We start from the raw sequence: 25,782 nt of genomic DNA, 5'->3' as shown, positions 1-25,782 counted from the left end.
TGGTTTTGGTTTTGGTTTTGGTTTTGGTTTTGGTTTTGGTTTTGGTGGTTTTAGATAAACGGTGACCTTATGTGAACCGTTGAGCGGTTCCAGAGATTATTTACTTAGAAATTTACTACATCCTGGTTCAAAACTTAGCAAACCTTTCTCAATATTCATAATCACTGATATGGTTGCCAGATACACTTTATTTTTCTTCTTCTTATTTTTCTTACCGACTTTAAAAAAATTTAGGGGCGGTATTGATTTGCAATTTTCAAAGCTTTTTTTAACTTTCCACTAAGAAACCCTCGACGACCCACCTCATTTTGTATCTGCCAGGTCACAAACGGTCACGGTTGCCAATTTCCCAGTAAACCCCTTCCCAAACCCAAAGGCTTTCTTTCAAAACTCCGAGGGGTCACAAACATCCGGGTTCGTTTCCGTTTTTTCACACTTGAAATAAGAGTACTTTTATTTCCTGTGAAGCTCAAGCTCTGTTTGTTGTTTGGTTGACTGCTTCTTCTTTATCTGCTTTTTTTTCTTGCCCTCATCATCCCCCCCCCAAGCCAAAAACCGCACGCCGACGACTCGACCTGTTTTGTTTGGGAACCTTTTTTTTCGACATTGTGGTCCGTTTGGCCCCAAACACAACCCCTCAAATAAACAGCCTGAAAGCTGCCATCCACTTTGGGTTGACAGTTGCTAGATTGTTTGTTTGTGTGTGGGCGCGCCGCCTACTTGTGAGCTGTGTGTGTGAGGAAAACGACGAGGAATTCGACTAATAAAAGAGCATTATTTCCCTTTTGTTAGCGCGAACGATCTTTTTCCGGCGGAAATAGTGTCAAGTTCAACCCAGCACACACACGTGCAATCAAAAGGTTCCACGCCGTCTCGAGCAAAACGAGTGACATTTGACGTTTGAGCGCGCTCTTTTTGTGTACACATAATCACGCGCTGATGACGTTTCGCTTGATTGTGCGAGTACGTGTGTTTGTTAAAAACCTGCAGGACTTTTATTTTTTTCTGAGAAACGCTCGTTGACGTTTTTCGTGTGCGCCGCTGTCAGTCGTTGTGCCCGATGTGACGTCTCCGTTTGACACAATCTGAGAAGGCCAAAAAGTTTGCCCTTTACGCCGCTAGATGGAGTGCTGGCGCGACTTTCGGCTTCTCGGAAGGAGGGGTGAAAAGAGTATCGTTTTGGTTTTTTTTTCTGTTCGTTGTCAACATTGACAGGGTTTTTGAATGTGTGTTTTGATGTGGGTACGGTTTTTTGTTGAATCGTTTTCTAACTGTTTGAGTTTGTTTCGATTTTTGACCTCATCTTATAATACCATTCTTGCATACTTTCTAACCGTCGGCGCACTTTTTATTTCGATAATTTCAACGTTCAATAAACTGGTTAATTGAAAACTTGCTCTTTTATAGTGTAATATGTTACAATTCATCTTCTCTTACAGCAATAAATAGAAAAATATTAAAACACCTCTTTTCGTCCATGTCGGAAAATTTTGTAGATTGTTTCTTCTATGTATGTGTATGTGAGTGTGTAGTAGTGTTTTGGACCGGAGTCCGATTAGTTTCGAATTATATTTTTTAGTTTTGTTTTTTTTTTGTAATTTTAGTTTTTTTTTGTTTCATTTAGTGCAGGGAGTAGTGTGGCTTCGTGTCTGGCTCGTATTCGAGTTCCTGGGGCAGCACAACCTGGCTGGGTTTGTCCCGCAGGTACAGTCCGTACCGGGATGGGTATCTGCAAATAAGAGGGCGAATTATTAGGGAGGGACAATTTTTTATAAGCATCTGAAGGGGAAACAATCTGTTTTTATGATCAAATAAAATATTGTTGTGCTGTACGACGTTGAGGTCTGTAAAATAAATTTGTTTAAGTTGTAACAATATGATCCAGTCTGCGATAAATCTTGTAAATGTTCTGGAAATTGTTTGCGGTATCATGATAAACTTGTGTTTCAAAGGAATCATACCAAAACTTAGGAACACCGTAGGGTCAAACGTCTTGATTTAAAAGTCTTTTTACATTGAAAAACCTTTAATAAAGTTGCAGTCAAAATCAATTCTCTTTTAAATCAAGACGTTCTTCACTTGATGCACATTTTGCATTACCTTATCATATAGGCGTAAATTGGGCTAGACCTAGGAAATAAAAAAAACAGTAACCAGTTTGAAAACGAATGAATTTGACGCTTATAATTGTAATTCAGTTAACTTATAGAGTTCACACACACTACCAAACTTTTGTTTTGATAGTGTGCGTGAGCGCCGTGTAAAAAGTGACAGTTCGTCACTGTTTAGTTGGACTTTGACCAACCAACGGGGTACAAACTAAAAAAGTGTCAAACGAAAAAGTGACCAGGGGTTGAGTGTATAAACTGAATCTGAGTTGAATGCAGTCAAATTGTTAAAGAGACTTTATTTTAAAAATTTGAGAAATTTGGTTAACTAACATTCTTCAACAATGTTTTGTGTGGCATAGTTTGACAAGGATAAAAAAATTTACATTTTTGTTTATAAATATTGAAAATTATAACGAACATTTAACTTTTTTATTCAATGATAGTCTCAAAATAAGTTGCATCTATTTTTTATGTTTTGTTGCCAATTTAACATATTTTCACCGCAACAATTTAATTTATTGAATTCATAATTTACATACAAAATTTTAATGTTGATATCCAGGTAAATGATTGTAATAAAAAAAGTTAAAACAAGCATTATGATCTTAAATTTTCAAATGTTTTGAAAACTTTATTTTTGCAATTCCGCTGTGAAACTGTGTGTTTTCCTGTCCTTCTGGAGAAATAAAACGGCCTACTTTTCCCTGCTAAAAATAACTGAATGGAAAATGAATGCCCTTCAATACCAGTGCTGAAAAGTTCTACTTTTCAGCACTGACATGGGTGCTGAAAAGTTGAAGTTTTCCACACTAGTACCGAAAAGTAAAAATTTTCAATAATTTGACGGTGAATTGACTAAACAGATGAATGTTTAACTTAAAATTCCATTCAAAAAGAGTTTTTCGAAATTGCAAAAAATATTGTAAGCAACTCGCTGCAAAATTTGATTTTTCAGCACTCGTCGTATTTATCCAACTCGGTAAACCACGTTGGATAAATGTACAACTCGTGCTGAAAAAATCTTCTTTTTGCAACTTGTAAACTACTATTGTTTTCACTAAAGGGTTGACATTAAACCTACACATATGAAAGTTCTGCTGTTTGAAAATTTTGAAATTTGCACATTTGAAGATTGAAAAAAAAAAGAAATGAAAAACTAAAAGTTTGAAAAAATGGACCTTTGCAAATAAAAATAAAAATATGATTGAGATATTTTGAAAGTGGGAAATTTCAAAAATTGGAAATTGAAAAGTTTAAAATTGAAAAAATATGATGTTCAAAGGAAATTTAAAATTTCAAAATTTAGGAGGATGAATTGATTAAAAAAAATAAAATATAGGAATTAAAAAAAATAAAGCTTAAAAAATTAAATTTGAGAATTAATAAAAATATAATTTTGAAAATCATGAAATTTGTAATGTTGAAAAAAGAAAAATAGATTTTCAATTTTGAAAAATTGATTACTTCGTAAATTTCCAATTTAGAATTAATGTTATTTGAGAACTAGAAAATTTTTAAATTTTGGAATTTGATAATTTGGAGATTAAATTTTGAAAGTAGAATTGGAATGTTGAAAATATGAATAATTTGTAAATTAAAGTTTTTTCAATGATAATTACTTGAAAATTTCAAAAATTTAAATGTCTTGAAATAGTTTTTTTAATTTTAAACATTGGAAATTTTAGATACAACAAAATTAAACTTTTTGGAGAACTTCATATCAAAATGGCACTGAAACTCAAAATATTTATAATATAAAATTGAGTTCTCACACACGTTCAAAATGATTAAAAACGCAAAGAAATGAATTTGAAATTGTTTCAGCTGATTGCATTTAAAAATATATTTTGAAATTTTGAAGATGTTTTGAAAAACATAATTTTGCCTCCTGATTTTTCGGATCGTTTTCGAAAAGGGGTGAGACAAGAACATTGGAAAATATTTTCAACAGCCTAATTCTAAATGGGTTAATTTGAGAGTTTTGGAAAACTGAATGTTCGGAAACTTGTTAATTTGTAAACTGGGACATTTGGTTATTTGAAGATCTAGAAATTTTAAAGTTTCAAAGTTGAAAATTGAAAATAATTGCAATTTTGCTATTTGGCTTTGTTTAGTCAGAGTCGAGACCGGCTAAAAGGAAGGGGCGCGCCAAAGTGGGAAAGGGAAGTATTGTGTGATTGTAGACGGTATTGTTTTGATTCACAGCATGTTGAGTCAACTGTTGTGGATGTGCCTGTACGTCGCAGAACGGGGTCTCTTCTCTTTTCATTTTCAGCTACCATCTGTCTTCTGTTTTTATTTTACTTCACTGATTCTTCTGCTTTTTATCCACTATTTTATTTTGATTTCATTAACTCTTGATTCTCTTATTTCGCAATGCATTTCAACTTTTTTTTTACCAATTAATAAAATTGAGATTTAGATTGGATAGACCAAACATGTCGGATATTGATATTGAACCTTTTTAAAATCCTGTTTTTTTATTCAAAAATATTTCATCATTTTTCCAAATTTATGATGACAAAAAGTCTGGTGGTTTCTGTACATTTAGACTTTTTTGAATCTTTCAAACCTGTCTCCAAACATACCTTTTGAATGTTCTTTTAATTTTATTCTTTGATTTGATTCGCTTGTGCTGTTTTCATTTTACAATTGTTAAGAAGCACATTTGAACCGTTTGTTTGCGTTTTGTTTTTATTCTTTCGATCTTTGTATTTGGATCTTGAGTCTTTCGACCTATTTTCGTATTTTTTAGAATTTCAGCTTTTGTGAAATAAAACAAAAAAATTATAATTTAGGAAATCGGCAGATTTCACACAGAGTCGCTCTGAATGTTTTACAGCAGAACAGAACTCTTCATTCAGTGTAATTTCAGTGCAGTGAAATATTTTCCAAGAAGTCAAAGCCAAACCCCAATCCGGATATTTAAATTATTTAAACATTTTCTGCACCACTTTCAATCTGAACTTTTCCCCATAGTTTCAACAACCCTAGACGATTCGGTCTTACCTGCGATCAATGTCCCGCATCCGGTCCAGATGGTCATTCCATGCCTTCTCGGCCTCGGCCAGTCTGCTCACGCTTGCTGTCGGGGGACAGAGAGGAAAATGGAAAGTGAGGTTTCAAATTTAATTACAGTAAACAAAGGAATCGAAACTTCAAACTCACAAGCCCGGACGTGGCGCGGATAGTGGTGGTCGTAGATTGGCCGCGGCGAGTACCCGTACGTCTCCCGGTGCACCGGCTGGTAGTGGTAGCCCAGCGACTGGATGCGGTTGGCCGGCGTGTCGACCTGGTCCAGCAGCAGGATCGGTCGGTGCCGCCAGGACGGCGAATCGTGTGCGCGGATATCATCGGATCCTGGGGGAGAACATTAGAGGGAATTCATAAATAACCTCAAATTTCACTCGAACTGAAAATTTAATGTTAATTTTAATTACCTTTCAGTGATCTGATGTATGATTGCCAGAATCTGGCCTTCTTGTTTGGCGTCTCATTCATGCCAATCATCGCTAGGTGATTCTTGAACATTTTGATTTGATTTGTTGATTAAGTTTCGTTCGCTGGAATTAGAAGGCAAATTGGGAATCAATGGCGTTCTACTGATACTGCTGCAAAATGTAGTACACTGATTCTCAGGGGCAATTGATATGCATTTTGCATCAATTCAATGAATGAGAATCGCTTCCGAAGCTTCCTAGTAAACAGAAATACGTTCAGTTTGAGTAGGGGAATCAAAGCGAGCTCCTTTCAAATAGTTATGTTTATAACGGCAAAGTCTGGCATAATATTCTGCTCCGGCTGAATTCACAATAACTCTACCAATATCGCAAACAGTATTGTATTTCTCGGAATGGTCACGATAATTTGCATTGGATAAATTAATGGGAACTATTTCAAGGAACGAAAGCTCCTTCATTTTCAATGAGGAAACATTTTGCTGCAAAGCTCAGGTACTGAGAAAATGCAATAACATTTTAACAAATAGAAATTTCCTACTACTTGTTGTCATAAATCAGTAGAAAAGCAGCATTAATTTAAATTTCCAGGTTCAGAGATTTTAACTTGATTTTTCGTAGGATTTGTCGAATCCCTAGCTTTCATTAATGTTGGTTACCATTTTTCAATATATTAATAACGTATAACATTTATAATATATGAGCAGTTCTCTAGGATTTCGGTCATTCGATTTTTTTTTTATTTTTTAATCCGACTGAAACTTTTTTGGTGCCTTCGGTATGCCCAAAGAAGCCATTTTGCATCATTAGTTTGTCCATATAATTTTCCATACAAATTTGGCGGCTGTCCATACAAAAATGATGTATGAAAATTCAAAAATCTGTATCTTTTGAAGGAATTTTTTGATCGATTTGGTGTCTTCGGCAAAGTTGTAGGTATGGATACGGACAACAATGAAAAAAATAACACACGGTAAAAAAAATTGGTGATTTTTTTATTTAACTTTTTATCACTAAAACTTGATTTGCAAAAAACACTATTTTTATTTTTTGATATGTTTTAGTGGACATAAAATGCCAACTTTTCAGAAATTTCCAGGTTGTGCAAAAAATCATCGAACGAGTTATGAATTTTTTAATCAATACTGATTTTTTCAAAAAATCAAAATTTTGTTCGCAAAAATTTTTCAACTTCATTTTTCGATGTGAAATCAAATTTGCAATCAAAAAGTACTTTACTGAAATTTTGATAAAGTACACCGTTTTCAAGTCAAATCCATATTTAGGTGACATTTTTTAAATTAGTGCACATGTTTGCCCACTTTTGTCAAACATATTTTTGAAAATTTGAGAAAATTCTCTATATTTTGCTTATTTGGAATTTGTTGATACGACCTTAAGTTGCTGAGATATTGCAATGCAATGCACAGTGGGAAAAAAGGGCCCAAAAAATTACCGCAACATGATTTCGCGCAAACCATCGATTGCTATACACCAAAAGCTTCGTTTTTGCACCAGGAACAATAATCCGATGAAAAATCGCATTGCACGGACCAGTGGCCGGAGTACAGGCCACTGGAAGATCCGGATTTTTGGAAAAAGTGTCAGATTATTCCAATTGTGAACTGATAAGCTTTTTTCTACCATGAATAGTCATGCAAAACAATCCTAGAATAATATTAAATACCATAGGACCCATCAGAACCGGTTCCACCGATCTCCGGTGGCCGCATCAGGAACCGCATTAGGAAACAGTGTTAACCAGTCATGCGACGTATCAAACTTCTTGATTTTGGATGGGGACATGAGTTTTTCACTCCTTTCTTAAAAACATGAAGTTTGATATGTCGCAAGAGTGGTTTCAGGAATTTGCCAAATATGATCTTCGGATGTGGCCACCGCAGAACCTGGGAACCGGTCACCGGAGGTAAAAATACATTTTAAGGATACTCTCCATCCAAAATCAAGAAGTTTGATACGTCGCATGACTGGTTAACACTGTTTCCTAATGCGGTTCCGGATGTGGCCACCGGAGATCGGTGGAACCGGTTCCGATGAGTCCTATGGTATTTAATATTATTCTACGATTGTTTTGCGTGACTATTCATGGTAGAAGAAAGCTAATCAGTTCACAATTGAATAAATCTGACACTTTTTCCAAAAATCCGGATCTTCCGGTGGCCTGTACTCCGGCTACCGGTCCGTGCAGTGCGATTTTTCATCGGATTATTGTTCCTGGTGCAAAAACGAAGCTTTTGGTGTATAGCAATCGATGGTTTGCGCGAAATCATGTTGCGGTAATTTTTTGGGCCCTTTTTTCCCACTGTGCAATGGTTTAAAAACAGGAAAATGGATGTTTTCTAAGTCTCACCCAAACAGCCTACCATTTTTGAATGTCGATATCTCAGCAACTAATGGTCCGATTTTCAATGTTAAAATATCAAATATTTGAGAAATTTTCCGATCTTTTCGAAAACAATATTTTCAAAATTTTCAAATCAAGACTAACATTTTAAAAGGGCGTAATATTGAATGTTTGGCCCTTTTGAAATGTTAGTCTTGATTTGAAAATTTTGAAAATATTGTTTTCGAAAAGATCGGAAAATTTCCCAAATATATGTTATTTTAACATTGAAAATCGCACCATTAGTTGCTATCGACATTGAAAAATGGTGGGCTGTTTGGGTCAATTTTTCTGTTTTTAAATCTTTGCAATGCAATATCTCAGCAATTAAAGTCGTATGAACAAAGTCCGAGTAAGCACAAAGTCGTATGAACAAAGTCCGAGTAAGCAAAATATAGAGAATTTTCTCAGCTTTTCAAAAATATTTTTTTCAAAAGTCGGCAAACATGTGCACTAACTTAAAAAATAAAAAACTTCGAATTTTTTTCAAAAAAGTCACCTAAATATGGGTTTAACTTGAAAACGGTGCACTTTATTAAAATTTCAGTAAAGTACTTTTTGATTGCAAATTTACAAATTATGAGGCTGCTTTTTTCTGGTGTCATCTACACAGCTTAAAAAGTAGTAATCCTGCTGCGTGTAAAAGGCCTGGGTGTAAAATAAATATTGCATTATTTTATGCAATTTTATGTGATTTGACACCCTGAAATATGAAGCCCATCAGTATAGGGACGTGGCGTTACACCGTGCTGCCACCTGGTTTTTTAAAGTGCAAGAGTGGAAAAGTACTGAGTCATCGTCTAAAAATAGACGGCGTCCTATCTCGCCTAGCAAAATGAAGTCGATAAAGTAGTCGATTTCGATGAGAAAAAGTGGAAATTTTGGTCTAAAAATAGCGACGCCATCCCCCTATGGGAAACCTACTTGACCGAAATGTCAAGCTCATATATGCGTTTATCCTTACAGTTTTTCATCGGTCTGATGGCCGAGTGGGCTAAGGCGCCAGTCCTTACTGTTGGTGCTGGGTTTGAATCCCGTCGGTTGCAACTTTTTTTTGTGTTGTCAAAAATTGTACATGCAGTGTGTTATATTAAGTGTTAATTTTGACGAAGGTGATGTGCATGCTTTTGCATGCGATTTTACCATCGGATTTTTAGCTGTGTAGTATCCTTGGAAACGAGCTTGATTTTCAATGAATGTGAATCGTAGATTTTTTTTAACTTTTATTTTTTAAGGGTTAAAATGGATCAAAATAAACATTTTTATGTATGTTTCTATTGTGAAATTGTCTCAGGAACACGAATATGATAAAATTATCACCAGAAAATGGGATCTAAGGGTTCCCTGAGCAAAAATTTACAACCAAAAACATCACTAAAAGTAAAAGTGTCTATTTAATATGTTAAACTGCCTTACCCAAAGCGGTCTCAGACTCAGATGGTAGTCCCAGATGTTCCCTACAAGCTGCAGGTCGAACCGAGTTGATATCTGGATGGAACAATTTTTTATTTGAGTTTGAAAATTATGCTATTTTTTTTACTAAAATGCCAGTAACTCCCTTTAGATTGAACCAATGCTTCTGCCTGCATTTTGTTGCATTTTTTATGCCCTTTCAGATGCATTTTGAACTTTGAAATTAAATTGAATTTTGCCTGAGTTATAGCCTTTTTAAGAATTTTGACGTCCTTGAACCTTCAAACTTTGTGTCCCGATTTGCCCCACTTCCCGTTGACCTAGAGTGCTCATATTTTGGCCAGATGCTATTTTTATATGTACAAACAACCTCTGAAAATTTCAGGCCGATTGGCGAGGTCCAAACGACGTCCCATAAAAAGGGGTATGCCCTGTTCGTGGACTCGCTCTTAAGTTAATTTCAGCTGATTGTACTTAAATTTCCATTGAAATTTTGAAGTTTATCGATTTTTTTTGCCCCCTGATTTTTCGGGCCAACTTTGAAGGGGGGAAGACACAAAAACTTTATATAAAATTTGTACCAGCCTTATTCATGCTTCTTAACAAAAACTACTAATCATTATTATTTGGTATTTGGATAGACAGCTTATAAATTTAGAAAGTTGATATATTTTCTTGAAGTTGTATTTTGAGGCATTAGTTGATCCTCAAACTTATTTTGGCCATTTAAGTTACTATTCTATACAATTTTGTTGCAAAATATTAATCAGAACCAGGGACAGAGCAAGATTCGATAAATTTATAATTTCTCGGGAACTCCCGGATTTTTGCCTTCCTCACCTTACTGAGAAAAGGCTATAAAATCACTCGAAAAATGAACCTATTAATTTGACATCGTAGACCCACCTTCATGTATACCTATCGACTCAGAATCATGTTCTGAGCAAATGTCTGTGTGGATGTGTGTAGGTGAGTGGACAAAAAAAATGTCACTCGATTATCTCCGGACTTGTATCAGTAAGTTTAGTTAAGTACTTCAAAAGTTATGCTAAAAACGATTTTTGCGTATGTCCGGAAGATTGTAAAAAGGGTGGTTTTTGCAAGAAAACCTATCATGTTATACATTTTCAGAACGGTATTAAAAAGATGAGCCCAAAACATTGAAGATCTGACAACCCTATTAAAAGCTATTAGCACTTAAGTGTTATTTATACACTTTTTGGAGGCCGGATCTCAGATATTTAAATGAAAATGATGTCCGGGTCCATTATGCGACCTGTCGCTAGTTAGATAATCGAAAAACCTTTCAAATGAGCCTGGAACATCAAGGATCTAACAACCGTATCAAAAGTTAGATAATTGAAATACCTTTCAAATGAGTTTAAAACATGGAAGATCTGACAATCCTATCAAAAGTTATTAGCACTTAAGTGTTATTTATACACTTTTTGGAGGTCGGATCTCAGATATTTCAATAAAAATAATATTCGGGTCCATTATGCGACCTGTCGCTAGTTAGATAATCGAAAAACCTTTCAAATGAGCCTAGAACATCAAGGATCTAACAACCGTATCAAAAGTTATCAGCACTTAAGTGTTATTTATACACTTTTCGGAAGCCGGATCTCAGATATTTCAATAAAAATGATTTCCAGGTCCATCATGCGACCCATCGTTAGTTAGATAATCGAAAGACCTTCAAATGAGCCTAAAACATCGAAGATCTGACAACCCTATCAAAAGTTATCAGCACTTAAGTGTTATTTATACACTTTTTGGAGGCCGGATTTCAGATATTGTGATAGAAATATTGTCTGAATCTTCCATGTGAACTATCGTTGAATAGGTTTTTTATCAGACCTTGCCGATGAGCCAGAAATATTGAAGGTCTGCGAACCCTATCAAAAGAAATAAGTAATAATGTTGATTTATTAAACATGTTAAGGGGCAATGTTGCTATTTTTACTGAATGTATTGACTTTATGAATGTGAGGAAGGCACCAACCACCTAAAGGTGGATTAAGTAACTTTTTTTTTTGAAAATTTCACGTTTCTAGAGAATTTTGTGACCCCGGGAAATTGGACGCTCTAGCTCAGGGGTAAAACTGAAACATTTCAAAATATAAGTTTTTAATTAATTCAAAAGACATAAGTACTTTTGTTAATTTGATTTGGTTAACCGCGGTGGATTTTCTTGAAATAACTTCTGGAGTTTTTTTTTTGAAAAGGTCCAATAAACCAAATTTTCAGTTTTTGTTTTTTGGATGTTTTTCAATACCCCTGACTCAAGGCGGTTCTAAAAACACCCAAAAAGCAAAAACTGGAAAATTGGTTTATTGGACCTTTTCAAAAAAAAAAAAAAAAAAAAACTCCAGATTTGAACTGTAAAAAATCCACCAAAGCATCTACCGGTGGATACTTTTCTACCACAGATTTTTGTGCGATCAATGTGGTAGATGCTTTGGTGGATTTTTGACAGTTCGAATTATTTCAAGAAAATCCACCGCGGTCAACCTAATCAAATTAACAAAAGTACTCATAACGCACTATTTAATAAGAACTGAGTCTTAAGGGGTTACATACATGTATATCGGCAAAAAAGTCAGAGGTTAGTATGAGCACATACTTCAACTTTTTTTTATTTTTATTTCAGGGCATTAAAATATACATTTTCATCTACTAACAGAACAAATTTAAAGATATTTGGTTGCATCATTGCCGAGATATAGCAAGTTCAAGTTAGCAGTTTCAAAAAACGGGTCCCAAGATATCTCAACACTGTCTTGACCAAATCGGCTCAAAAACACCTTCCACTTCGCGATTCGAACTCATGACATTTGGGTTACGAATCTTTTTATGAAATCGAAGGAATAATTGTTGAGAAACACTTTTGAAACGATTTATCATTATCGTTGCACCTTATTTAAATATGAAGTCATGCAATCAAGGGTCCTGAATTTTGGTTCAAAGATCAGAAATCACTCACTCGTTGCTGACTGGAGTTCGCAACCAGTCGCGAGCGAACACTACACTCAGGCTGCTAGCGAAACAAATACTTCATGAATTAGTAGTATAAATTTATTTCATTTTTTCAAATACACAATTAATCAAATTTTGCCTGCTATTCAAAAACTTTGAGCACCCCTGCTCTTGCTCGCACTCATCTTCCACGACTCGTGATTGCTCTCAGTTCACTGCTGTGTGCTGCCTTTCAGGATATTGAATTTCAGGCAAGAATTCGAAGGTTTTCCCTGTTTCATGGCCTCTCGTTGCACCTAACGGGAAAATGCAACAAAGCACAATATTGCTTGGCTTCATACTGCTTTCCGAGGAAATTGAAATAAAACCTACCATTATGGGAATTTTAGTCAGATTTTTCCCTTCCAGCAATCGCTCGAAAAAAAAAACTGAATTATGAGTTGATGATGCGATGAATAAAGGATGAAAATTGAGTCGTTGTTGATCGACTTTATCCATGTTCCAAGAAAACATAAATATTCATTTGATGATTGATGGATGTTTGTAAAGATTCATAAATCTATTTGTCTACATCAATCAACAGCAATAAGCAACACAAAGAGGGATTATCCCCAGATAAAAAATAATAAAATAATGAGCACCACATTTTGCATCTTTTCGTGGCATCCCAGAAACAAATATTCAGTGCCAGTGGGTGCAAAATTCTTCTAAAATCTCGTTACTGATTTCTCAGTATCACATTGCAAGGTTATGCCTTTTTTTTAACTTAATTTGCAGAATTTGAGTCAAAAGATGGAGAACTTTTTTTTCTGATGTTTTCATATTCCCTTCCTTTCTAGAGAGTCTAGGGAGATGGAATTTCACCAAAGATCCGGTCCATGTCACGGGTTGACCGTGGACTTTACCTCGGTTGGTTGCTAGCTGGAATGTGTAGCTTTACTCTGACAGTTTCTTGTTTTTTTTTGTTGCATGAGGAAATACCATAGTTTTATATTTCTCTTGGAAATTGAAATAATGATATCCTTGATAAACTTTACAGAGTTGGCCACGTTATAGCAACTACAGGGCATTTGATATGGAGATTGTATCGTATCACACATTTTTCTTTGCATTTCTCTTGGTTGATGTTATTTATTCAGACATGGATTTATTTTACTAATATGATAAATCAAGTTCAGAACTAAACCATTTTTTCACGTTATTTTTTCGCATTTATTATTTTTTACATTTAATTTCCAGGATCAATTTGAAAGATGCATCTTTAATAAAAAGAAAAAAAAAATGTTTCTCTTAGGTTGTTGAGTGTTAGTGTCACCAAGAAGCCATTTAAAAGAGTTTGCATGATTGATGTCACTGTTTTTGCCATTTTCCACAAATCACTAACTTTGGAACTTTTCACTTCACATAACCCAATCATGGGAGGTTTTATTGAACTTTCCCTTTCTTCATCGAATTTCGAACCTTTCAACCCCGGGCTAATCTCATCAAACGGTGACAGGTTCAAGCGACCGATCCTTCACATTTCAACGGTCTCATTCCGTTCACGATTCGTCGATACTCACTTGATAAAGAAAAAGAAAAGGCCGGATTGCCTTCGTTTTTCACTTTCGCGAGAAAAGTCGAAGAAAAATAACTTAAACTAACCGAGCAGCAAAGGAGGCGAACCTAATCCTATAAGCTGGGACCGTGCAACGTTCGCAGTGGACTGAGCTGACCGAGCGAGCTCTCGCGGGGGTCCAGTCGAGTGGAAAATATGTTCTACCCTACCAACCCCCCATCCCCCCCAATGGCATTCGTCAGCTGCTGACATCACAAATCCACCCACCCATCGCCGGGTCCGCGCGAATTTTCACCACCAGTCCAAGGTGATTTTTCCGCCCACTCGCGTGCGCGCTTCACCAGAACGGTGGTCAGCAGATTGTTCGCTCATCGTTGATTTTTCAACCTTTTCAACCTTCCCTCCACCAACATGGCGTTGGAATGGCGTCCTTGCTGGTCGTGGTGTCCAAAACCGATCGGAGATTTGCTCTCAAGCGTCCGGAAAATCTCGCGGACTGAACTTGTTGATTCTGGCTTAGCATAAACAAATTCGAGAGCTTAGGGGAGCGCAACCAGCGGTTACTACACCAGAGGACAAAGAGCATGGTTCGGAAGTAAAATGGTACTGTGAATGGACGGAGAGGATAAATCCCGAAATTGCCGAGAGTACTTACTCGTGAGTTCATTTTCGAAAAAGTTCAAACTTGAAAAAAAACGTCGATACCGAGACTCGAACCCAAGACCTTCGGCATATTTAACCGCGGCCACCAGTGTTTTGTTTGCTACTGCTATTGCTAAAGATATCGGAAACCTCACAATTGAGAGATTTTTTTTTGCTGTTTTAGCGTAGTTCTCTGATAAGGGAAATATTCCCATTTTAAGCTTAATAAGCGGTCGTGTTTGAATGATGTTGGATAATCTGGAGTGTTCCTTAAAATTGACGAAAACTTTGTACACCAATTAATAGAGCAACTTTTTGTGAACATTTCTGTTTATTTTCACTTTAACTCAAAGTTATTCTGTTCCTTTTACAAGCATTAAAAAAAAATAATTCCCAAATGTATTTTAATCAGATGATAATGTATTGGGCCACGCCCATTTTTCTATTTTCAGCTTAACTCTTTTTTCTTCCAGGTCTCTTTTGAGACTGCTTAGTGCTGCCAATTGTGGTGAAATTTTAAGCAAACATTCACAAAAAGTAGCATTTCTAGAGAAAGTTTCCTGGCATCACTGGCTCACTCCAACAGACGCTGCTGGTGGCCACCCTTTGTTCTTTATTTGCCTTCGCTTCTCGCTCGGTTTTCTTCAGCCTTCGATTGGAATTGGTCGTCAAAAATCAAGCGTCAAAAGACTTGGCGCGTTTGTTTTTTTGATGGCGCTTGCTAATTTTTTACATGTTTCGGGATTTTTTGTTCAAATGAGTGACTAACTAATGTTCAAAGGAACATGTTGTCGGTAGTTGGAAGCAATTTCATATCTTAAGCGCTTTGGAAACGTTAGCGCAAGTGAAAAGATATAGATGGCGAATTTCGTTTAACAGTTGAGCTCTCATCTTGCGTGTGGATGAAATTATGATCAAAAGTGCATTAAATTTGATCTTTTTGGCCAGTATGTGGCATACATTTGCGTGCTTTTTTGAGGTGGTGCTGTTGCTGATAGGTGTTTGATTAGAAAGGATATATTTCCCTTACTCTTGCAGAAATATGACTGTTAATGGCAACTGCTGAAATGACAGTTATCATTTTAACTGCTCTTCTTTATGTAAATCTCAACTGACGTGAGCGGGATAGATTCTTTGTTCGCACTTCTACATTAGCACATTTACATTGTTTTGGTTTTCCTGGCACGGTCCATCGTTCGTTGGTTTTTATTTTGGTTTTCGTGGCACGGAATGATGCACTTACACCAGGGTTTCGAATGAGCGAGCGAGCCAGAAGCCGTGCACGCTCATTCATGAGCGTTAGGACTTAACAGGTAGCTCGTACTCGCTCATGCTCATCGCATGCACTCACGCTCATTGAGCGCTCATCAGTAAAATAGGTAGATTTTTAGTTTTGTTGATGAATCTGGCACAGGCGAATTGGGTTGCCACTTTTGAAGATAATTTCATCGCGAAAACGAGACATGAACTCATCTAATGTTGTCAATTTATTACTTTTTCCAGAGTCTGACAATTGGGTCCTAAAGGCCTATGTCAATTTTTATGTACAACGGTTGAAAACACGATTAAAAACCATTTCTGATCACTTTTTTTCATTTCATAGCAAAATACAAGAAAACATTTTTTCGATGGATCAACTATGGTCCCCTTGGAATGAGCTGTCAAGTAGGACATTTTCTGTCAAGAAGAGCCGTGAAGCTAATTTTTCAAGATTTAATTAAAAATCCATTTCAAATCCTTTGCGGTCGTTCAAAGGGTCATTGTACTCAGAAAAATAATCTTTATCGTTGTGAACAATAATATCACAAATTCAAGCTTAATTTTAGGACCCAATTAAGAAAACTAGTTTTGATTCAATTCTCGATAAATAAAAATGGCTGATTTGCAATTAAAGTGTCTTAATTTGCTTAGAATTCCAACTCCAAACTTGGAAGGTGTAATGTTGGAAGGTTAAATATTACCGCTTTAATTCTGTAATTTTTACCCAATTTAGACTGAAAAAGTGGCAGGTAAAATATTACCGCTCATTTTTGCGAGCAATGAGTATTTTCGCTTATTAATTATATGAGCAAACATGAGCACGAGCAAACGTGAGCTAGCTCGCGTAGCGCTCCTCCTCACGAATGAGCGAAAAATGCTCGCTCATGAGCGGTTGAGCGCTCTAAATCGTAACACTGACTTACAGTTGACAGTTGTGTGAACGAGAATGAGCGCAACGCAAAGTCACTCTCACAGTCTATCGCGTAGAGGTCGTCCATTTGAATTCTACCAAAATGACAAACATTTCAAGCAAAACAACGTAAATGGGCCAAAGTGTAAACAAACAGTCTGTCCTGCTTACGTTGTTTTGCTTGATTAGGCCCATGACAGCGTTGAAATGATTGCTGTCACCACACTTACTCACACAAGCATGGGTGTTGAGCTCGACATTCTCTCGGGTCGACTGCGTGTGTACAGAGGGCCTTTCTTCAGACAATCATTATTCGCTAGAAGAGATTTTTGTTTAACTTTGGTACCAACCGACGGTCGCAGGTCGCATCATGACCGGCGCTGTCAATGAACATTCAACGAGGATGAGTAAAGCTGACTCCCGTGCTCTGTCAAATTTCAGCAATGGCAGTGAAAGACACTAGTCGTTGGTACTAGTAAAGAAGCGTATAACTATCCAGATTTTTAAGCGAAAATGGCGTTCGAATGATGAACGCCCGAAATGTCAAAATCACGCAGTGGTACCAACATTACGAAAAAAGTGTGCCATGTATGACAGCCACATTTTATTTTCTAATGTTGGTGCTACTGCGCGATTTTGACATTTGGGACGTTCACAATTCGAACGCCATCTTCGCTTAAAATCCTGGATAGGAAACTTCGTTTTAAGTTATCACAGTTTGAAGGAATGTTCATCAAATGATTTTATTTTGACTCTCTCTAAGAGAGATATTCGAATGATAACCTTTCTTTTTTTCACTAACTCGAAAAATTGATAAAAATCAATTTGATGAATACTTAAAATGATCATATTTTTTTAAAACTGCGTTTTACCGTTTCCCACTTTCGTAGGTGAGAGAAGTTTGCCAGCGAAAATTTAAATTTTGAGATAATTCGACGAATTCGAAGACGAAGAACAAACGACTTGAATCAAGTGAGATTTGAACTCACACTTTTGGATTGGTGATCTGAGACGCTAACCCGAGGTTTTACTCTCTAACAAATACTGAATTGTTCTGTGGTGACACGGATACACACACTACCAAACGATTGGTTTGATAGGTTGGGGTAGAAAGTGTCAAACGAAAAACAATGAAGCAATGCAAACAACTGACAGTGCTCCCCTACGGCGAACGAAAATAAATCCCAAAGTTCAAAAATCACTCGCAACCGCTGCTGGTGGAAAAGTCATCGGGTGGAAAATAGCGATGATTAAGACTGCGCCAAGTCGCACATGGATTTTCCAACTTTTGCACGTTCGCTCTAGAGGTACACACACACACACATAAACACACGACTACACAGTTTCGATGACATCATGTGTGTTTGCAGCGAATGTCGTACTATTTTGCTTTGCGTTCGGTACTGTTTTGCTCGAAAGTTTATACTGGCATGTTGTTTTAAGCGAACAAATATTCGATGCAACTAATATTGAGATAAAACGCAGGAAAAATGCTTCGCCAAACTCAAACAATTTCCGTCATTTATTGAAACATCGTTTAAACTGTACATCTGCAAGAATTGATTTGGAAACCACTTGAAAAACTGTTTGAATTTTTAATAATGGTTTATTGGTTTTCAAAACGAATCACGTTCAAAAGTTCATTCAAATAAGGTTAAAGTGAAAGATGAAAACACAATATTAAAAACATTTCTTTGGATAAAATTACCTTCAGTGGAAAAGACATTGGACCTAGTTTTGGAATCTTTTTTTCTGCTTGACCATTTTAAAGTAAATCATTTAGTTATATATCACGAACAAATTGTTTGGAAACTCCTTTTTTTGGTATTTTAAGTTTAGCCATTTTCCAAACTAAGATTATCAAACAAATTATCATACAGTTTCATCAGCTGTCCATACAAAAATTCTGTCAACACGATTTTCTATTTATGGTGTCTTAGGCATAGTTGTATGTATCATTAAATATTCCCTTAAAAAATAATTGCGGTAACTATTTTATTTTATCTACAGTGATTCAAAAGACCAAAATTCATCATACATTTATGTTTTGCCTTCCTCACTTTAATGAAGAAAGGCTATAAATTCACTCGAAAAAATAAATTCTTAATTTGACTTCCTAGACCCACCTTCATGTGTACATGTCGACTCAGAATCAAATTCTGAGCAAATTTGTGATGTTGATAAAAAATGCACTGGATTATCTCGGCACTTGCTGAACCGATTTGGACCGTTTTGGTCTCATTCGATCCGTCTTGGAGTTCCATAAGTCAGTATAAAATTTAGTTAAGTACTTCAAAAGTTATGCTAAAAAAACGAATTTAGCAAAAGTCCGGAAGATTGAAAAAAGGGTGGTTTTTGTAAGAAACCCCGTTGGGTTATAAATTTTTAGAAAGGTATTCGAAAGACCAAGATTCATTTTTTTTAAATATTTTTAACACCATTTTTGCATGGAAAGTTGTCCAAACTTGTTACAAGGTTTGTATGAACGAACAAATGTAGCGAAATTGAAATCCTTTGGTTACAGAGAAAGTACTCACTAAGGTTCAGCCGAATCAAAAATGTAAATAAATAACAGTTGTTCGAAGTTTCAGAATTTCAGTTAAAAAAATATTTTGACGAAGCATCAGGTTGCAAGTACACATTGTCGGAAAATTGTAAATAAAATGCCAGGTGTTGGTAAAATCAAATCATTAGTGAAGCTCTTTATCAAAATTTTTGAAATCTTTTGTGTCCAAGTTCAGGCAAAATTTGTTTTTTTTGCTCTTCAATCTATAATAGTTTAGTATGATTTTCGTAAAATACTTTGAGTTTGATGATAGATTTAAATTTTCAAACTATTCTATTGAACACTTCAGCACTACGTGGTAACAAAGAAGAGCCCGCCCTTGATCTTGCTTGAACTTCACTTAAAAGTGTATTTCCCCCTTTCACAGATTTTCACATTTTCCGTTACCCGTTACGTTCCAAAATAGAAGAAGCACTCTCTCACGTAAGAGGATTTCTGGTTTTTAACTTTAATCTTTCCCCGTTCGCCTGTTCGACCACTTTGGCCAAACTCCAGAACATGACATGTACGTAAATCAGCATGCATTCCAAATTTTCACTCACCAAGAAATAATTTCCCTCAGCACTTTCGGGAGCAAATTCCACACTCACTTTTTCTTCCTACTTTTGGTTCCGTTGGCGATGCCTATCAGAGTGCAGCGACGAAAAAAAAATATTACACACAGTTCAAAATCACAGACAACTTGGTACTTCTTCTTGGGCGAACCGTTCGGACGGATTCGCTAGGGCCAGACACAAACGGATTCTATCGCAATACTGACCGGATCGTGGCGATTTCCACCCGTTTCAAGCCGAGGCAAAAGATCAAGACAACAACTACCACTGAAAGCAGGTTCCACACTAGTGCAGCACCAACACAAACGCCAACGCCAAAACGGAAAATTCGTTGTGAAACTCGGTAAGATGAAAAGTTTATGAAATTTGAAATCGCAAAATAAACCCCAACGCCCACCCCATCGTGATCTTGCTAAAGCTAGACACACACACACACACATATACAGTCCGATTGTGGAGTCTACGAAGCTGAACATTCTTGGCCAGGTTCCAAGCGGACCGCGCAGCTCTGAAATTCGTGGTCTCTGATTATTATTTATTTTGTTGGACGGTGGCGGTCGTCGTCGTCGTTCAAGGAAACCGAGCTCAACTGGTCGATAGGATCGCGCTGGGAACAGTTGTCGTACTAGTAATTTGTACTAAAAAATTCATCTTTATGCAAAACAAACTAACCTAGTCTATCTGCCTATTGTGATCTCATTTAAGACCCTTGACCTGTACCGGGAATGCGGACTGTGCTGTACTACAAATCCATATTTTTTTTAAATCAGTCAGAAAGCTAGACCTTCATCATAATTTTGTAAATTTTAAAACAAACAAGTACATTGATAAGATCCTTCATGCTTGTTGCGGCGTTGTACCCACATGTCTTACCTTAAAGCTAAGAACAAGATTGTCCGTTCGACGCAGTGGTGAACGCAGAACGCTGTGCCAGTTCGATTTTTCCATCAGCTGTCAGTCGAACAATCTACATGGTTTGCTTTAGTGAATGGTCGATGACTGGCAGGCAATGATGACAGGCGCAGAATTTTGCGTTTGCGTCTAGGCCTGACGGACAATCTTGTTCTTACCTTCACCCTCTCACGCCCATGGTTACTCCACAACACCACAAATCACCATTAAAATTTCATCCAATTTGGTTCATCCAATTACAAGTAATGAAGAAAAACGAAAAAAATCTCGATTTTTTTTAGGCGGGAAGGGGTAAAACGGGTCAAATTTGCGGGCATTTCAGGGCACGATCCTCTAGGTGTACTGAGCCCGAATCTCAATTATAAGCTTGATTGGCTGCGACAGGACCTGGCGCTTTGACTTTGTTTTTAATTCGAATTGAATCCGTAAAATCAGTGCGTTTTGGTTTTTGCCAGTTTTGTTCTCCTTAAAGATTTTTGTATTTAAAAAAACCCTCGTCCTCTTTTCAAAAATTCGTCCTCTTTTTAAAATGTTACAGAATTTATAACACCGCCGCTGAAAACTTCAGCTTTTTCTTCAAGCTTTCCTGGCAGCACCATGCTTGGTTCCATGAGCGTCGCGACGCCTGCCTCAATCTTTTCTGCAAAAGCAGCAATTAATTCCAGAAGAACGTGAGCATGAGCATGGTTGACTGCCAATGAGCTGCTACTACGTTATCGACAGATCAGCTGAAGTTAAACAATGAATCAAAAATGATCAGTGGGAGCCAACCATCCGTTCACTGTTTAACCTCTGAAGATCTCTACTTTATTAGTCAATACCGGCGCCCTCCCAAGAAGCCTGCAGTTCAACGAAAGGGAGGAATGTTAGTCCGATAGTTGAAGTTGCAGACTCATCAAGCACATAGTTTTTCGCTATATACTTGTTGATACCGCTTGAGACCGTTGAATCCACAGCATCTCCTTCAAGCATCACGTGATTATTTTTTTTTGGGTTAGTAGGATAAGGTATTGGCTTTTCGATGCCTCCCGAGCTACGACGCTATGGGGAGGACTTTCATAACAGACCCGTCGGCGAGCCTTCCGAGCAACGATGCTATGGGAAGGTCTTTCTGGTTAACACACAAAATCACTCATACACAGTTATTTTGCTCCACTATTCACTCAACGATCCAAATTGTCAATGCGTCTTTCGATCATTGTATAGAAATGGCTTTTTCACCGCAAAAAAAAATAAAACCTTATTCGAAAAATTTAAACACAATTCACCCGACGCCGTGCCTTCCGATCAACGATGATATAGGAAGGGCTTCAAAAATCACAAAAGAGATCACTTTTCACTCCGAATATTTTTTACGACCACGCGCTCCCCTTGCCAATTATGCACTGATGACGCTGCATTTTCAGAGGGCAATCTTCTCCTCGCAGCACACAATACACGACAAGCAGCAATTAATTCCAGAAGAGAAGAAAAAGTTGATGTTTTCAGCGGCGGTGTTATAAACTCTGTAACATTTTAAATAGAATCTTTTCGCACTCTTCAGCAAAGTTGTTCCCTGCAACACGGACTATGAGCTCATGAGGGTTTTGAAAAATGCAAAACTGGCAAAACCCAAACGCACAAATTTTACGGGTTAAATCCCATTTAAAATTCAAAGTCAAAGTGCCAGGTCCTGTCGCAGCCAATCAAGCTCATTATTAGGGATTCGGGCTCAGTACACCTAGATGATTATACCCTGAAATGCCCGCAAATTTGGCCCGTTTTATTACAACTTATTAACAATGCTCTCTGCAACAATACGGTCTGGGTTCAAAATCTAGATACTGTTTACTTGCTACAGCGATATACACGAGATCCTTTGAGTGCACCCAAATATCCAAAAATTGTAAGTAAAAATTATATAAAAAAATTAAAAGTTTTTAATTTTGTCCCGATTTTCCCGAAATTGAAAAATAATAATGAATATTACGGATTCTTGGTTCAGATTTGGTTGTGAAAAAAGTAGAACAGTTGAGTTTTAAGTTTATATGGCAGCATAAATTTGGCTTTAAAAAAAAAATTGTTGAAATTAAAAGTGCACGGATCCGCAAAATGAAATATTGAAATATTTTTAAAATAATTTTATACATTTCTTTAAAGATTTTCATTTATACATATTGACATATACTTATGGTTTTGATATCGAACTAAATTTTCATATTTTACTATTTTTCCTAAGGTATTGGCATATGGGGCGAAACAGGACATTGAATAATGTTTTGATTTTTTTATTAATTTAAGATGAAACAGGAACTGAACAAAATAGTAAGTACGCCAGTTTACTAACTTAATGCTGTAAAATCTTCTGCTCCTGCTCAGATTGCTTTTTCGATTTGCCCCAGTTGATGGTAGTTATTTGAATGAAAATAACAGATTATTTGAAAGAATATTGATAAACAAACCACTGAATCCTAAATTTTGATGAAATTTTGTAATAATTTGATGTCATATTATTTATTTACGTTTATTATACTTTTTCATACATTATCAAAAACACACACAAGATTGTAAAAAAGTAATCAAACATAAGAAATCTATTTATAAAACACATACTTAATCAGAATCATATTCGATAAAGAATCTTGCTTTAAAGCTATCTTAAACTGATATTCCTATTCGGATTGTTTCTTAAATTATCAAGGCAAAACTCCTCAATTAGGTAAAGCTATAATCCTGCTCTAAAAATGAACTTTGTATAAAAACGTCGTAGACCCACCTTCATGTATACATATCGATTCAGAATCGAAAACTGAACAAATGTCTGTGTATGTGTGTGTGTATGTGTATGTATGTATGTGACCAACAAACTAGCTCATGTTTCTCGGCACTGGCTGAACCGATGCATTTGACTTGGTTTAGGGTCCCATAGATTGAGTTTTATACAGATTGAAGTTTCGATAAGTAGTTCAAAAGTTATGCATAAAAATGTGTTTTCACATATATCCGGATCTCACTTAAATGTATGTAAACTATGTCCGGATCCACCATCCAACCCATCGTTGGTTAGGTTATCGAATAACCTTTCCAACGACTCCAAAACATTGAAGATCAGGCATCCCTGTCTCGAGATATGGTCACTTAAGTGACATTTATGTACTTTTTTGAATCCGGATCTCACCTAAATGTATGTAAACTATGTCAGAATCCACCATCCCACCCATCGTTGATTAGGTTATCAAAAGACCTTTCCAACTAGTTCAAAACATTGAAGATCTGCCAACCATGTCTCAAGATATGCCCACTTAAGTGATATTGATGTACTTTTTGGAAGCCGGATCTCACTTAAATGTATGTAAACTATGTCTGGAGCCACCATCCAACCCATCGTTGATTAGGTTGTCAAATAACCTTTCCAACGAGTTCAAAACATTGAAGATCTGGCAACCCTGTCTCGAGATATGGTCACTTTAGTGACATTTATGTACTTTTTTGAAGCCGGATCTCACTTAAATGTATGTAAACTATGTCAGGATCCACCATCCCACCCATTGTTGGTTAGGTTATTAAAAGACCTGTCCAACGAGTTCAAAACATTGAAGATCTGCCAACCATGTCTCAAGATATGCTCACTTAAGTTATATTGATGTACTTTTTGGAAGCCGGATCTCACTTAAATGTATGTAAACTATGTCTTGATCCACCATCCGACCCATTGTTGGTTAGGTTATCAAAAGACCTTTCCAACGACTCCAAAACATTGAAGATCTGGCTACCCTGTCTCGAGGTATGGCCACTTAAGTGATATTTATGTACTTTTTTCCGGATCTAAAAAATAGATGAATTTTTTGTACAATTCCATTATATCAGCCATTGTTGGTAATAAGTAAGGAAGGCTCCAACCACATAGGTGGATTAAGTTAGTTTTATGTTTATCAATACATGTTATGATTATAAACTTTACAAACAAAACATTTCTTTTAGAAAAATAATTTTTATGACAATTCTAAAAATATCCCGAAATCGCGGAAATTTTCGGGAAATATTTTTTTCAGAGAGATCGGAAACATAACCCCTTACTAAGGAAAGGCTATAATTTCTTCTTAATTGCAATTCTTATGATGAAAAAATATCACTCGATTATCTCGCTACTGTCTGAACCTACTTTGTCCCTGTTGGGGTCCACTATTAAAAATTATGAAGTTTGTGTAGTACTTCAAAAGTTATGCTTAAAAACTAAATCAATCCACCCATGTGGTTTGTGCCTTCCTCACTCCTAGCGAAAAATTAGGATATAAAAAAAACAAAAATAATTAACATCTAGCATCGAATAAAGTTTTTGGTACGGAACCAATCAAACCAAAAAAAAAACTTTAATAAGCACATAAATTGATATTAAGTGGCCATAACCTGAGACAGTGTTGCCAAAAATTCAACTTTTGGATTGTATGGAAGATATTTTGAATACACATTAGGGTTGTGGTTTGGTTGAGCGTTTTAGCAGAATGCATTACTGTGAATACAAAGAGACGAGTTGTTCCTTTTAATTCCGCTATATATGACAAGAAAAATTGAAAATTTTGTAATATCTGAAGAGATACCCCTTGAATCGATTCTTTGGGCAATAATAAGTAACTGTGCCAATTTTGAGCCAAGGTGGTTAAGGTTAAGGGGTCGCTTTTTATCGTTGAATTTTTTATAGGAAAAATCGAAAAATGTATGGGGGGAAACATCGCTTCAGGATTTTGGCAGCAATTTTGAGATTCTTGTAGGAAATTTAATTCCCTACAACTTTGTCAAAGTGTGCAAGAAGATCCGAGTTGATCCTTATGAGTTATTAGCAATGCGATGAAAAGAAATTGGCTTATGTACTTGAAAGTATATAAGGGGTATATAGGAAGTATATAAAAAAATATTAAAAAATTAGCTAAAATTTTAATCAACTCGGATCGTTTTGCACCCTTGGAAAAAATTATAGGAAATTTAATTTCCTGCAAGAATCTCACACTTGGACAATTTTGGGCGAGACCGGCGCCACC

At 36.3% G+C, this 25,782-nt stretch overlaps 1 protein-coding gene across 5 annotated transcripts; it reads right to left on the bottom strand.

Moving 5' to 3' along the window:
* Nucleotides 1-415: 415 nt before the first annotated feature.
* LOC120414171 (uncharacterized) lies at nt 416-22,637 on the bottom strand. 5 transcript variants are annotated; one of them, XM_039575229.2, is made up of 7 exons: nt 22,628-22,637; nt 19,844-19,932; nt 5,552-5,674; nt 5,280-5,471; nt 5,121-5,196; nt 2,101-2,130; nt 416-1,729 (listed from the first exon to the last, which is right to left on the bottom strand). In XM_039575229.2, exons 3-7 carry the CDS (start codon nt 5,640-5,642, stop codon nt 1,621-1,623), a joined length of 498 nt encoding a protein of 165 aa, XP_039431163.1. In that variant the 5' UTR covers nt 5,643-5,674; nt 19,844-19,932; nt 22,628-22,637; the 3' UTR covers nt 416-1,620. The 5 variants fall into 5 exon arrangements, with proteins under 5 accessions (XP_039431163.1, XP_052566031.1, XP_039431167.1 ...); XM_052710071.1 differs by lacking the exon at nt 22,628-22,637 and adding an exon at nt 19,991-20,009 and having other exon boundaries at nt 19,844-19,925; XM_039575233.2 differs by lacking the exon at nt 2,101-2,130.
* Nucleotides 22,638-25,782: the final 3,145 nt, after the last annotated feature.

The sequence above is a fragment of the Culex pipiens genome, chromosome 1 (genome assembly GCF_016801865.2).
Source record: "Culex pipiens pallens isolate TS chromosome 1, TS_CPP_V2, whole genome shotgun sequence".
Lineage (NCBI taxonomy): Eukaryota > Metazoa > Arthropoda > Insecta > Diptera > Culicidae > Culex > Culex pipiens.
Note: the sequence above shows the minus strand (reverse complement) of the source record. Positions and strands in the feature narration are given on the sequence as shown.

Bases quoted from the DNA above. Each gene is read 5' to 3' on its own strand.
- LOC120414171 (XM_039575229.2), bottom strand. From the start codon at position 5,642: ATGTTCAAGAATCACCTAGCGATGATTGGCATGAATGAGACGCCAAAC. The intron at 5,197-5,279 runs GTGAGTTTGAAG...GTCCCCCGACAG, and splicing joins TCCGCGCCACGTCCGGGCTT to CAAGCGTGAGCAGACTGGCC. The intron at 1,730-2,100 runs GTAATGCAAAAT...TCTTATTTGCAG, and splicing joins ATTTACGCCTATATGATAAG to ATACCCATCCCGGTACGGAC.